This window comes from Gopherus evgoodei, chromosome 3 (genome assembly GCF_007399415.2).
Source record: "Gopherus evgoodei ecotype Sinaloan lineage chromosome 3, rGopEvg1_v1.p, whole genome shotgun sequence".
NCBI classification, from domain to species: domain Eukaryota; kingdom Metazoa; phylum Chordata; order Testudines; family Testudinidae; genus Gopherus; species Gopherus evgoodei.
In genome coordinates this window covers 166,251,730-166,265,902 of record NC_044324.1, presented here as the reverse complement: position 1 = coordinate 166,265,902, position 14,173 = coordinate 166,251,730, and the positions used below count along the sequence as shown (strand labels likewise).

The 14,173-nt window shown below is 42.0% G+C and overlaps 1 protein-coding gene across 1 annotated transcript in view; it reads right to left on the bottom strand.

The window, feature by feature from the left end:
- The window catches only part of BABAM2 (BRISC and BRCA1 A complex member 2), a 341,856-nt gene that overhangs the window by 208,345 nt on the left and 119,338 nt on the right, over window positions 1-14,173 (bottom strand). Inside the window, 1 exon segment of the mRNA XM_030557316.1 lies at window positions 5,978-6,052. Coding sequence (XP_030413176.1) covers window positions 5,978-6,052 — 75 coding nt within the window.

Below are 14,173 nucleotides of genomic sequence, written 5' to 3'. Positions count from 1 at the left end.
CTTGACCATGCCATGCTAGTAGCAAGTAATCTGGTATCATTGCGTGACAAAGCCTGGCAGCGTACGTTCCGGCGTTTGCCGGCATTCAAGCAACATCTGTTCTTGACCTCGCTGTGTTATCCTCAGAAGAGTGATATTGTTCATGGTAACTTGTTGAAATACGGGAATTTAATTAAGGGGGCAGAGGTGGCTGTTCCTACGGGGCTGTTTGCCTGTGGCTGAAAAGAAATCCTTCCCAGCAGTTAGCCAAGTGTGTGTGGAGGGTGATTGGCGCTGAGCTTTTTGCATTTGGCTAGCAGGGATCTTCCCTGATACCAGCCACGCAGTGGGGGAGGGGTAAAGCAATCATCCCAGAGAACTGGACTGGGGGAGGGAAAGGGGGGTAGTTTGTTTCTGCTGCTGCACGGTAACAGGAAAACCGCAGCATTCAACCGGCTTTGCTTGGTATGTGGGAAAGGAGGGCACTGGTACATGAAGGCTGCAAAAGCCAAAGACAATGGCTTACCATGGTCACATGCAAGTTGAATTCTGTTGCCCGGACCTGCATCTGTGATCCCTAACACCAAAGCCAGAGGCACTCAATATTAAGATGCAAAATGCGACCTTGTACTGAAATCACATGTGCTATGTAATGTGAATAGTGTTGTTCACCGTGAAAGAGTAAAACCATTGTTCTGTAAAATGTATCTTTTTAAATACTTCTCTCCCTTTTTTTCCCCTCCCTCCCTCCCGCAGCTGCAAATTTTTCAAGCCTCCCTCCTCTGTCCTGAAGGCTAGCTCAGATAAGGTGGCAGAAAAAAAGGACACGAGACGAAATGTTCACTGAAATTATGGAATCGACCGGCAATGAAAGAGCTCATCTGAATGAGTGGAAGGACACGGTATCAAGTACAGGAAAGATGCCAGTGAACGTGAGAATAGGAGGGACGCTCGAGATGAAAGGTGGTGGCAGGAAGATCAGAGGTGTCGACAGGAAGGTCAGTGGTGGCGGGATGCAACGCTGGGGCTACTGCGTGATCAAACTGACACGCTCTGGCGTCTGGTGGAGCTTCAGGAACTGCAGCAGGATCACAGAGTGCTGCCATAGCCCCTGTATAACCATCCCCCACCTCACCATGTTCCATAGCCTCCTCACTCAGATGTGTAAGAACGCGGAGGGGGGAGGCTCCGTTCACCCGCCCACTCCACCCCAGCGGACAGCCCAAGCAAAAGGCTTTCATTACTTTGAACTTTTTTAGTGGCCTTTTCCTTCTCTCCTATCCTCCTCCCAAACCCCATCCAGGCTACCTTGTCAGTTCTCTCCCTCTTTTTATAATCAATTAATAAAGAATACATGATTTTTAAATGATAGTGACTTTATTTCCTTAGAAAGCAAGCTGTGATTAAACGGGGGAGGGTGGGTTGCTTACAGGGAATGAGTCAATCAAGGGGGCGGGTTTTCATCAAGGAGAAACAAACAAACAGTCACACCGTACCCTGGCCAGTCATGAAACTGTTTTCAAAGCTTCTCTGATGTGCACCGCTTCCTGGTGTGCTCTTCTAATCGCCCTGGTGTCTGGCTGCGCGTAATCAGCGGCCAGGCGATTTGCCTCAGCTTCCCACCCCGCCATAGAGGTCTCTCTCTTACTCTCACAGAGATTGTGGAGCACATAGAAAGCAGCAATAACAATGGGGATATTGGCTTGGCTGAGGTCTGAGCGAGTCAGTAAAATTTGCCAGCGCACCTTTAAACGTCCAAATGCACATTCTACCACCATTCTGCACTTGCTCAGCCTGTAGTTGAACAGCTCCTGACTACTGTCCAGGCTGCCTGTGTATGGCTTCGTAGGCCATGGCATTAATGGGTAGGCTGGGTCCCCAAGGATAACAATAGGCATTTCAACATCCCCAACTGTTAGTTTCTAGTCTGGGAAGTAATTCCCTTGCTGAAGCCGTCTAAACAGAGTAGTGTTCCTGAACACGCGAGCGTCATGAACCCTTCCTGGCCATTGCACGTTGATGTTAGTGAAACATCCCTTGTGATCTACCAGTGCTTGCAGCACCATTGAAAAGTACACCTTGCAGTTTACGCACTGGCGCTCCGGTGCCAAGATAGGGATATGGGTTCCATCTATCACCCCATCACGGTTAGGGAATCCCATTACAGCAAAGTCATCCACTATGACCTGTACATTTCCCAGAGTCACTACCTTTGGTAGCAGCAGGTCAGTGACTGCTTTGGCTACTTGCAAATTGATTCCCGACTGACCAGTAGCTGTCTGGCATTGCAAGCTTTCACAGGACTATCGCCACTCGCTTCTCAACTGTGAGGGCTGATCTCATCTTGGTATTCTGGCACTTCACAGCAGGGGAAAGCAAGTCACAAAGTTCCATGAAAGTGCCCTTATGCATGCAAAAGTTTCACAGCCACTGGGAATTGTCCCACACCTGCAACACTATGCGGTCCAACCAGTCTGTGCTTGTTTCCCGGGCCCAAAATCTGCGTTCCATGGCTAGAACCTGCCCCATTAACAGCATGATCTCCAAAGCGCCAGGGCCCGCAGTTTGAGAGAATTCTGTGTCCATGTCCATGTCCTCGTCCTCATCACTCTCGTCGCCGCGCTGCCATAGCCATCTCGCTCCTCCTCACCTGGTTTTTCAGGTCCTGGTTCAGCATAAACGAGGTGTTTACAATGTCCATGACTGCTATCTTGAGCTGAGTGGGCTCCATGCTTGCTGTGGTATAGCGTCTGCACAGTTCACCCAGGAAAAAAGGCATGAAATGGTTGTCTGTCGTTGCTTTCACAGAGGGAAGGGAAGGGAAGGATGTACCCAGAACCACCAGCAATGTTTTTTGTCCCATCAGACACTGGGATCTCAACCCAGAATTCCAATGGGCGGGGAAGACTGGGGACTATGGGATAGCTATGGGACAGCTACCCACATCGCAATGCTCCGGAAATCACCGCTAGCCTCGGTACATGGACGCACACCACCGAATTAATGTGCTTAGTGTGGCCACATGCACTCGACTTTATACAATCTGTTTCCTAAAATAGGTTTCTGTAAAATCGGAATAATCCCATAGTGTAGACATACCCAACAAAGGAAGTCTAGGGTATGTGGACACAATGAACATAAATGAACTGAGAACCCTTTGAGGTGACTGGGCTCATTGAACTAACAATGCACTTTCTAAAAACTGCAAAAGTAATGATGAATGTGGTACTGAATGTAAAACACATATTGTTTCTGCAAAGCATCAATGATGAGCTCCACACTCCAGGAGAGATGTGGAAAAAATTGGAGAAATTCCAGAGGATTAAAGGTCTAGAAAACATGACCTAGGAGGAAAGACAGAAAAAATTGGGTTGTTTAGTCTGGAGACGAGAACACTGAGGGGGGACATGATAACAGTCAAGAGCACGTAAAAGACTGTTATAAAGAGGAGGATGATAAATTGTTCTCCTTATCCACTGAAGACAGGACAAGAAGTAATGGGTTTAAAGTGCAGCAAGAGAGATTTAGGTTAGATACTAGGAAAAAACTTCCTAACTGTAATGGTAGTTAGAACTGGAACAAATTACCTAGGGAAGTGGTGAAATCTCCACCATTGGAGGTTTTTAAGAACAGTTTGGACAAACAGCTGTCAGGGATGGTCTAGAGAATACTTAATCCTGCCTCAGTGCAGGGAACTGGACTAGATGCTCATTGCAGCATTTTGTCCCCCCAATCCCATGGACTACTAGAAATCTGCAGAAATCACATCCATCTGTCCAAAGGCCTTCTGTTCTGTCCCCAACCCAAAGTAGAAGTTTCAGATCTGGGTCCCCTTCATTTCTGGAAGTGGAGGGACCTCTCAGACCAATAATATATAAAACTCTGTAAAATTCTTTGAATTCTCTCCTGTATAGAAAGTGTCCTATACAATGATGTGCTATTTATCATATACACTTTGGAGAAAAAGGAGAAAAAACACAAAAGGGGAAAAATATCCTCTTACCAAAATAAAGATAATATTTATGCCAAAACAGTATTTAACAACTGCTTTAATAAACTGCTTATAAATATTCCTAAATACATATTTACATGATCTTAAATAGATACCTAACTGAGACAACTGAGTGATACAAGCATGCATGTATCCACAGGGATGCTGAGGTAAACATATTGCTGTCCTGGAAAGAAAAGTAATTTGTAGACCTAAATTAACTCTACTTCATACTCATTTTTTGAGTTCTTTATTTTTTTTTTTTACTATATGTATTTTTTGCAATAAGGCTAGGCCCAGGGGATCTGCTGTATTGTGCCAGATACCATTCCTGATTGGATTGTATAACCCAGGGTGCATAACAAAGAGTTAGTCGACTGTAAATTGAGGATAAGGTTTAACGAAGCACACCACTTGACTCAGGAAAGGTACAGTGTATGTATTTCTTGAGTTAATCACATACAAATCTCTCATAAATACACCTCTACCCCGATATAATGCGACCTGATGGAACGCGGGTTCGCATACAACACGGTAAAGCTCTGACATGCTGCTCTGAGCAGCGTGTTAAGGGTGTCGGGCCAGGCTGGGGCTGAGGGGCTTGATAAGGGGCAGAGGGTCTCGGGGAGGTCAGCTGCTCCCCCCAGGGTGTGTGGGGCAGGAGCTGTAGAGGGCTCTTTTGGGGCCCACAGTCCCAGAGTGGCCCAGAGGATTAGCAGGGGGCCAGGAGCCAACCCACTCCGTTTCCCTCGCCTTGGCCCCAGCCATGTCACTTGAGGGCGGGGGCGCTTGGTGGAAGGAGATCCCCCGCACTCACCAGCAGCAGCAGAAAACAGAGCAGCCCAGTCCCAGCCCGCTTCACTCTGCCAGCTCCCAGTTGCAAGCGCTCCGGCTTCCCGGCACAGGTGAATACAGGGGTAGTCCTTTCCCCAACCTCTCCGCACATCACCGACAGCGGGAAGTGGAGCGCCGTGGCTGGGAGCTGGCAGGGTGGAACAGATTGGGGGCTGGGTTGCTCCGTTTCCCACTGCTGCTGGTGAGTGCCTGGCAGGGGGTCAGGAGGGGCGGATAGGGGTTGGAGCAGTCAGGGGATTGGTGGGTTTGGCAGGGGGCGGGATCCTGGGGGTGATTAGGGATGGGGGTCTCTGGAGGGGATGGTCAGGGAACAAGGAAAGGGGCGGGGGGAGGGCAAAGCAGTTTGTATATAACGCGGTCTCACCTATACACAGGTGAGATTTTTTGTCTCCCAAGGACCAATTTATATCAGGGTAGAGGTGTAGTGCCTGCATTTTCAATGCCTCAAGCCCTTATTTAAATACTCTACAGAGAAAGCTCATTTTCTGCATGCAGTACATGTGCACAAAGCACATCTCTTGTTGGCACCTAAACCACAAAGAACAGGGATGACGAAAAACATCTACAGCAAACCTTTGCTTATTAAGCAAAAATCACCATCCATTCCATCCTGATATCTGTACACATTTAAAGGTTATATTTGAATTCATTCTTGCATTGCTTTTCTGATGTTGGTGATAATACCACGTTATCATTATACCACAATTATCTGCAGTTTTATGTGAGTAGGAAGAAAGGATGTAGGGTCAGAATAAGCACAATAATAAACAGACCGTGAATCGTAGGCTCCTGCATAGTCTTTAAGAGGGAATCTAATCAAATCAGTGTGTTAGTTTTGTTAGTCAATTAATCCAGGTGGATTCTCCCCTCCCTCCCCCCCATCATGATGGGTTAAAACTTGGGGAAAAAAACTGATTTTTTTTTCATTTGGAAGAAAACTTCTTCATTGTTACACATTTGCAAAGACAATTTAATCAGGAATACAAAATAACTCTAATGACACTTTTCCAGCCCACCAACCAAAAATTTGAAAGGTCTGATTTTCAGCTTCTCAGCTAATTTCTAAAATTTCAGAATAAAATTATTACTGGAATATCTCACTAGTCCAAACTTTCACACAAAATGAGCACTGTCATACAGTCACTTATTTTACTTGAGAAGGTATGTGGGAATATTGCTGAAATCCACAGGTAACTTCAAAAGGAAGCGAGCTGAGAATTCAACAGTCTGAGGAGAAAGGAACAAAAATAATGAGACTACAGCTAAAGTGATCTCAGGCCTGGTCTACACTACGAGTTTATACTGATTTTAGCAGTGTAAACTGATTTAACGCTGCACCCATCCATACAACGAGGCCTTTATATTGATATAAAGGGCTCTTTAAAGCGGTTTCTGTACTCCTCCTTCTGTACTCGGTATTACCATATCAGATTAGGGTTAGTGTGGCCCCGCAAATCGATGGTATTGGCCTCTGGGCGGTATCCCACAGTGCACCACTGTGACCGCTCTGGAAAGCAATCTGATCTCGGATGCACTGGCCAGTTAGACAGGAAAAGCCCGCGAACTTTTGAATTGCATTTCCTGTTTGCCCAGCGTGAAGCTCTGATCAGCATGGGTGGCCATGCATTCCCAAATCCAAACTGAGCTCCAGCATGGATCGTACGGGAGATACTGGATCTGATCGCTGTATAGGGAGACAAATCTGTTCTATCAAGCTCCGTTACAGAAGACAAAATGCCAAAGCATTTGAAAAAAATCTCCAGGCTATGATACAGAGTCCACAGCACAGTGCTATGTGCAAGCGAACTGAAAGCCAAGAATCAAATGGACGCTCACGGAGGAAAGGAGGGGGGACTGATGACTCCAGCTATCCCACAGTCCCCGGAGTCTCCGAAAGCATTGCATTCTTGGCTGAGCTCCCATGCCTGTACGGTCCAAACCATTGTCCGGGGTGGTTCAGGGATATTCGTCAATTTACTGTGAAAGAAAAGGCCAAAAAATCATTTCTTGACAAGAATCGACGCTAGCCTCGGGTACATGGACGCACACACCGAATTATTGTGCTTTGTGTGGCCGCGTGCACTCGACTATTATACAATCTGTTTTACAAACCGGTTTATGTAAAATCGGAATAATCCTGTAGTGTAGACGTACTCTCACTCTCTTATCTACAGCAGACAAGGTCACAAGCTGAACCTATTCAGGACTGAAATAATTAGCAAGGCAGTATCTTCCAGCACTGGGGGGAGGGAAAAGTTAAGCAATAGCTTTCATAGTAAGTTGTTGAAAATGAAAAAAACATTTATTTACAACTTTCACAATAAGCAATATGGCAATGTACCCCAAGACTCTAGGGCATTGCTCTCACTGAGTCAATGATGAAAAGGTCCTTAGAGAGCATAATGGCTGGCACTATATAAGAACCTACATTAGGTTAAACCAGGCCCTACGTCTTCTCTTTACTTATCACTGTTTAAGTCATTGCTTCTGCGGCCACAAGTTAACTCGCATCCTAAGTGTTTTAACAAATGGATTACATCTAGTAGCATAAATTATTCCCATGAATGTAAACACCTCATGAAAACTCAAATTACAATAATAAGGGGGAATGCAAAGGTCATCAATGATATGTTGCACAAACTACATTCTAACTGCTAAATAGGTACATCTTTAAAGGACTCTACTTTAAAAATTACAGGCAAAAGAATTACTACTTCTGTATTGCATCCAGAATACAATGTAATACACACTCTCTCTTTTTACGGGTGTCACTTAAACATCCCAATTAAGACAAGGGCCCTACTGGACTAATACTGTACAAACACAGAGGTAGACAGTCATACCCTGAAGAGTTTTACAATCTAATTTTATGGGCTAGATTGTCTGAAGAGTTTTAGAACCCAACAGTTCTCACTTAGGCACCTCAATATATTGCGCAGATTTTCAAATGTGCCATCGCATCTCAGTAACTCCCCCTGAGAACGATGAGAAAATTTTGTCTTTTGTAGTTAGGGGCCATAGTGGAAACTGAGCACGGTTTTTTGAAAAACCAGGCCCCACTTTTGCCAAATCTGCTATTTGTGTGTTTCAGTACAGGCATTTAGATGCTATCAGAAATTAGCATGCCTTGCACACTCTCTAATTTTAATAAAATGGGAAATTCATTATATGTATTTTGATGGTACACTTACCTAATATAGTGACTGCCTGATGTTACTGGGGAAGAACCTGCAATAATTGGCACTAATAACTAAAGAGACTGTAGCTGTGCCAATCTCATCAACACTTTCTGCTACAGTGAAAATAAAGCCCCCAAAATACAGTGAAAGTACTATGGTATCAGATAAAAATAATATTTTTTCCTTGCAACTGAATAATCACATACAAGATGAAATGTCCTTTTTACAACTGAAGAGACTTGTTGAAAGAAAAAAGAGGATGTAACAAGGTTATTCTTTCAATAGGTGTCTACTGTATACAATTCTATTCCAAGGATTTAAAATATGGCTAAAAGTCCTTTGGACATTTACACCATCCAACTGTACAAGATCTTTCTCTGACAAAACTATATTAGAACATTTTTAAGTTATACTAGTGGAGGAAAAGAGGAAAAGCATGGATAGAGTCTTCCTCTTGCCCCATCATTAGGTATGTGCTTGCTTGTTAAATAACATTTTATCATGCCCTTAATTTCCAAAGCGGGATAGTGTCGCTGATGGGGGGTGGGGGAGGGGGGGGGGGAGAGAGAGAGAGAGAGACTAATAAATGTTTTATTTTATAAAGAGAGCTACAGAACCTGTATGGCAATGTAAATTACTTCTTTTAAATAGACATTTATGGAAACTATGTGTTATTGTAGTCTAGAAACCAAATTTTAGCTTTCCACCATATTAGACCACAAATTAGTTTTGGCCGTAATTCATTCCATATTGAAAATTTCGCTCTGTCAACTAATAATAATTAGAAACGAGCAAAGGAAGTTTTGTTCAAATCAGAATTCACACTGGACTATGATATGGGTTCCAGGACAAACTAGAAGTACCAGAGCTATAGTTTGAGTTTGGAGGATGCCATAAATCTCATGAGCTGTTTGATGATAAACTGCAAAATGAGGTTCTCTCACAGTTGAGGAGGGATTCCTATTTCCTCTCATTAGGGCAGTCCACCTCTGCACACATCTGGGTAGCAGCCCTTTTCTGTTCACAGAAAATGACCACCCTTGCTTCTCAGCAATGAAATGATCCTACCTGTAAAGGGCTCAATTTTACTCCCATTGGTGTCAATGGTGCAGGATTTGTCCAAAGGTAAATAAATGTACTGAGAACTTTGAGACTGATTTCTGTAAATAAAGCCTTTGTTTGTGACAGTAACTGGAATGTGCTAAATGAGTTGTACATAATCACGAAGGGAAAGAGATTCTTTCATTCTCACCACCTTCTGGTTTGTTCCACTCCTAGCAAACTTGGAGAGATCTTAAGATGTGAGAACCTGAGCTGAAAATAGTGTAGCTGGTTCAGAAGTAGCATTTAAATCAGTGTGGAAGAAAGAACTGGTAAGAAGAGTTTTCCATAATTTATCTCAGGATTATGTAAATTGTAAAACCTAGAGGGCTGCTTTGCAATTGGTTCTACTGAGAAGTTGCCAAACTCTCCCTAACACTGCTGTTTTTTATGCTCAAGTGTATGCAAAGGAAATGGGAAGGATTTCCTTTCTGTTTCATACGCTTCCTTAAAATGAGGCCTTATCCACCTGGCTATGAGAAGACTAAGCTCATTCTTCTAGAAGGAAACAAACATTGGTCTGATTTCCTAAAGATTTTAACCCGGCTGAGACATAAAGTAAGGATATTACATGATTATGTAAAAAAGTGATGAAGTTTGTCTTTTTGTATAACCCAAAGGGGGTGTGAAGAGGGGGGGGGAGAAAATACTTAATTAATCTAACATTAAGCACACAAAAATCAGGATATACCAAGGAAAGGCAGATGAATGCTTGTTCAATTTTAACTCTGCCTTATTTTTCCATATGCATTACAGATCTGGTATCTAATTACTCAATCATATACTTTTTCTATAACCAATGGGGGCAAATTTAAGGTTGAGTGAATGTTCGGTGATAATTCAGCATTTCCTGACATTTATGTGCCACTTTCAGGTTGCACTACCAGTGTTCTTTGCATATGATTTCTATAGGGTTTGAAAAATTTTAAGTGGACAGAAACAGAAAAAAGAAAGGAAGAAGAAAAAAAAATAAAGATTTGAAACTACCGAATGCAAGTACAATATATATGGTTTGTAAATGAGAATGTGCATGTATATGCAGGGACTAGAAATACATTATGTACTCAATGAAAGGGTGTGTGGTGTTTGTCTTTGCAGGTAGGTGCAGATAAAGCCATGTACACAATTACAAGTAATCTTAACACCATGTAGGGAGGGGTATCCATACACGCAATCTCTCTCTCTCTCTCTCTCTCTCTCTCTCTCTGAGTGTGAGGTAAACTGAGGCTCTCTCTGTAGAGCATATTAAAGTATGCACTTGGTAAAATTTCTATCGAAATAATTCCATGGGGCATTTTTATAATTCAACTTCAAACAGTTTCCCTCCAAACTTAGCATAGCAGACACTTCTTATTGAGAAATACTTTTCACATCCCAAGTCTCCTAGTGACCTTCTTTGCCACACTCAAAGCACTCCTTAAAACTACTGGTAATTTCTTCCAAAAGGCCTTTCCACAATAAATGTCTAAGGGCCTGACAACTTAAGCCTACCTGCTTGTGCTGGGATTTGTGCATAGTTAACAACACTGTATGAGAGTTTTTCAAGACTCATCTGTGTTCTATGTTTTTCTTATCTGTATGACCCACATTATGTTTGAAATATACAAGGTTCTTATCTACACTGCAAGCTACTTGAGGTAAGGTCTTCATTTTCCTACATGTTCTCTTTAGCAGCAAATACATTTTAAAATTCAGATATCTTTACCTGAGTTATAATAAATGTGTTCAAAATTTATTTAATGTTTAACAAATTTAATGTTTCCCCCTCACATAACTCTTAAAATGCTCAAGGGATTTGCTTCAAAATGTATTTAAACAAGTTTTTGTTTGTTTTTTTTAAAGTGAGACCAAAAGAAGTTAGAACGTAAGAACGGCCATACTGGGTCAGTCATCTAGCCCAGTATTCTGTCTTTTGACAGTGGCCAATACCAGGTGACCCAGAGGGAATGAATAGAACAGATAATCACCAAAGTGATCCATCCCCTGTCACCCATTCCCAGCTTCTGGCAAACAGAGGCCAGGGACACCATCCCTGTCCATCCTGGCTAATAGCCATTGATGGACATATCCTCCATGAACTTATCTAGGTCTTTTTTGAACCCTGTTATAGTCTTGGCCTTCACAACATCCTCAGGCAAAGAGTTTCACAGGTTGACTGTACATTATGTGAAAAAAATACTTCCTTTTGTTTGTTTTAAACCTGCTGCCTATTAATTTAATTTGGTGACCTCTAGATCTTGTGTTAGGAGAAGGAGTAAATAACATTTCCTTATTTACTTTCTCTATACCCCTCACGATTTTATAGACATCTATCATAACTCCCCTTTGTCATCTCTTTTCCAAGCTGAAAAGTCCCAGTCTTATTAATCTCTCCTCGTATGGCAGTCGTTCCATACCCCTAATCATTTTTGTTGCCCTTTTCTGAACCTTTTCCAATTTCAATATATCTTTTTTGAGATGGGACAACCACATCTGCATACAGCATTCAAGATGTGGGCATACCATGGATTTATAGAGAAGCAATATGATATTTTCTGTCTTATTATCTATCCCTTTCTTATTGATTCCCAACATTCTGTTTGCTTTTTTGACTGCCACTGCACATGGATTGAATGTTTTCAGAAAACTATCCAAATAACTCCAAGATCTCTTTCTTGAGCAGTAACAGCCAATTTAGACCCCACTGTTTTATATGTACAGTTGGGATTATGTTTTCCAATATGCATTACTTTTCATTTATCAACATTGAATTTCATCTGCCATTTTGTTGCCCAGTCACCCAGTTTTAAGAGAGCCTTTTGTAGCTCTTCACAGTCTGCCCGCGACTTAACTATCTTGAGCAATTTTGTATCATCTGCAAATTTTGCCACCTCACTGTTTACCCCTTTTTCCAGATCATTTATGAATATACTGAATAGGTCTGGGCCCAGCACTGTTTACCGATCTCCATTCTGAAAACTGACCATTTATTCCTACCCTTTGTTTCCTTTCTTTTAACCAGTTACCAATCCATGAGAGGACCTTCCCTCTTAAGCAAAATACGCTGTCATTGGATAAGAGCCTTTGGTGAAGACCCTTGTCAAAGGCTTTCTGAAAATCTAAACACGCTATATTCATTGGATCCCCCTTGTCCACATGCTTATTGACCCTCTCAAAGAATTCTAGTAGATTGATGAGACATAATTTCTCTTTACAAAAACCATGTTGACTCTTCCCCAACAAATTCCGTTCATCTGTGTGTCTGACAATTTTGTTATTTACTATAGTTTCAATTAGTTTGCCCGGTATTGAAGTTAAGCTTACCAGCCTGTAACTGCTGGGATCACCTCTGGAGCCCTTTTTAAAAACTGGCGACACATTAGCTATCCTCCAGTCATCTGTTACAGAAGTTGATTTAAATGATAGGTTACAGATGACAGTTAGTCGTTCTTCAATTTAACATTTGAGTTCCTTCAGAACTCTAGTGAATACCATTTGGTCCTGGTGACTTAATACTGTTTAGTTCATCAATTTGTTCCAAAACCTCCTCTAATGACACCTTAATCTGGGACAGTGCCTCAGATTTGTTACCTAAAAAGAATGGCTCAAGTTTGGGAATCTCCCTAACATCCTCAGCTGTGTAGACCAAGGCAAAGAATTCACGTAGTTTCTCTGCAATGGCCTTATCATCCTTGAGTGCTTCTTTAGCATCTCAAATGTCCAGTGGCCCCACTGGTTGTTTAGCAGGCTTCCTGCTTCTGATGTACTTGAAAAAAATTGCTGTTACTTTTTGAGTTTTTGGCTAGCTGTTCTTCAAATTCTTTTTTGGCCTTCCTACTTATATTTTTACATTTCATTTGCCAGAGTTTATGCTCTTTCCTATTTTCCTCAATAGGATATAACTTCCACTTTTTAAAGGATGCCTTTTTGCCTCTCACTGCTTCCTTTACTTTGTTGTTTAGCCACGGTGGCACTTTTTGGTTCTCTTACTATGTTTTTTAATTTGGGGTATACATTTAAGTTGAGCCTCAACTATGGTGTCTTTAAAAAGTTTCCATGCAGCTTACAGGGATTCACTTTTGTACCTTTTAATTTCTGTTTAACTAACCTCCTCATTTTTGTGTAGTTCATCTTTCTGAAATTAAATGCTACAGTGTTGGACTGCTGTGGTGTTTGCCCCACCACAGGGATGCTAAATTTAATTGTATTATGGTCACTATTACCAAGTGCTCCAGCTATATGCACCTCTTGGATCAGATCCTGTGCTCCACTTAGGACTAAATCAAGAATTGCCTCTTGTGACGTTGCAGTCTATATGATTTTATAAAAATATGCTAATGAGTAAATATAATGTAACTGGAATATGCTTCATGCAAAAGGTCTCTTGTAAGATATCATTACAAAGCTTATAATCTACTGAGTTTTATCATCCTATTTGTATAAATGTACCACTCTTGTATCTGAAACTAGAAATATGAAATAAAACTCTGAGGGCCTATTGTAATTATGCAAAGTGTCAGCCATTAATGGTGGTTTGGAATCTTGATGACTCCCATTAACCAGGACAATTGACTGCAGATGGCTGTGTTTTACCTGCAAGTCATCCTGTATACATGTGTGCTAGCAAGTGGGCAATGAAGTCTTGCAGTGACATGTGGTCATGTCACCTGAACTGGAATCCATCTTTAACCTGGTATCTTTCCATTGAGAAGGAGGGGGTGGGAACCCAGAGAGAGACAAAGGATTCCCACCTTATGCAAAATATATACAGAGGGGTGGAACAGAACAAAGCGGGAGGAGCCATCATGAAGAATCCCCTAGCTACCACCTGAGCTGGAACAAAAGCTGTACCAGGGGAAAGAATTGTGCCCAGTCTGAGGGGAAAAAAACTTACTGAAACATCTGTGAGGGTGAGATTATCTGTATTCAGTTTGATTAGACACAGATTTGCACATTTTATTTTATTTTACTTGGTGACTTACTTTGTTCTGTCTGTTACTACTTGGAACCACTTAAATCCTATTTTCTGTATTTAATAAAATCACTTTTTGCTTATTAACTCAGAATATGTATTAATACCTGGGGAGGC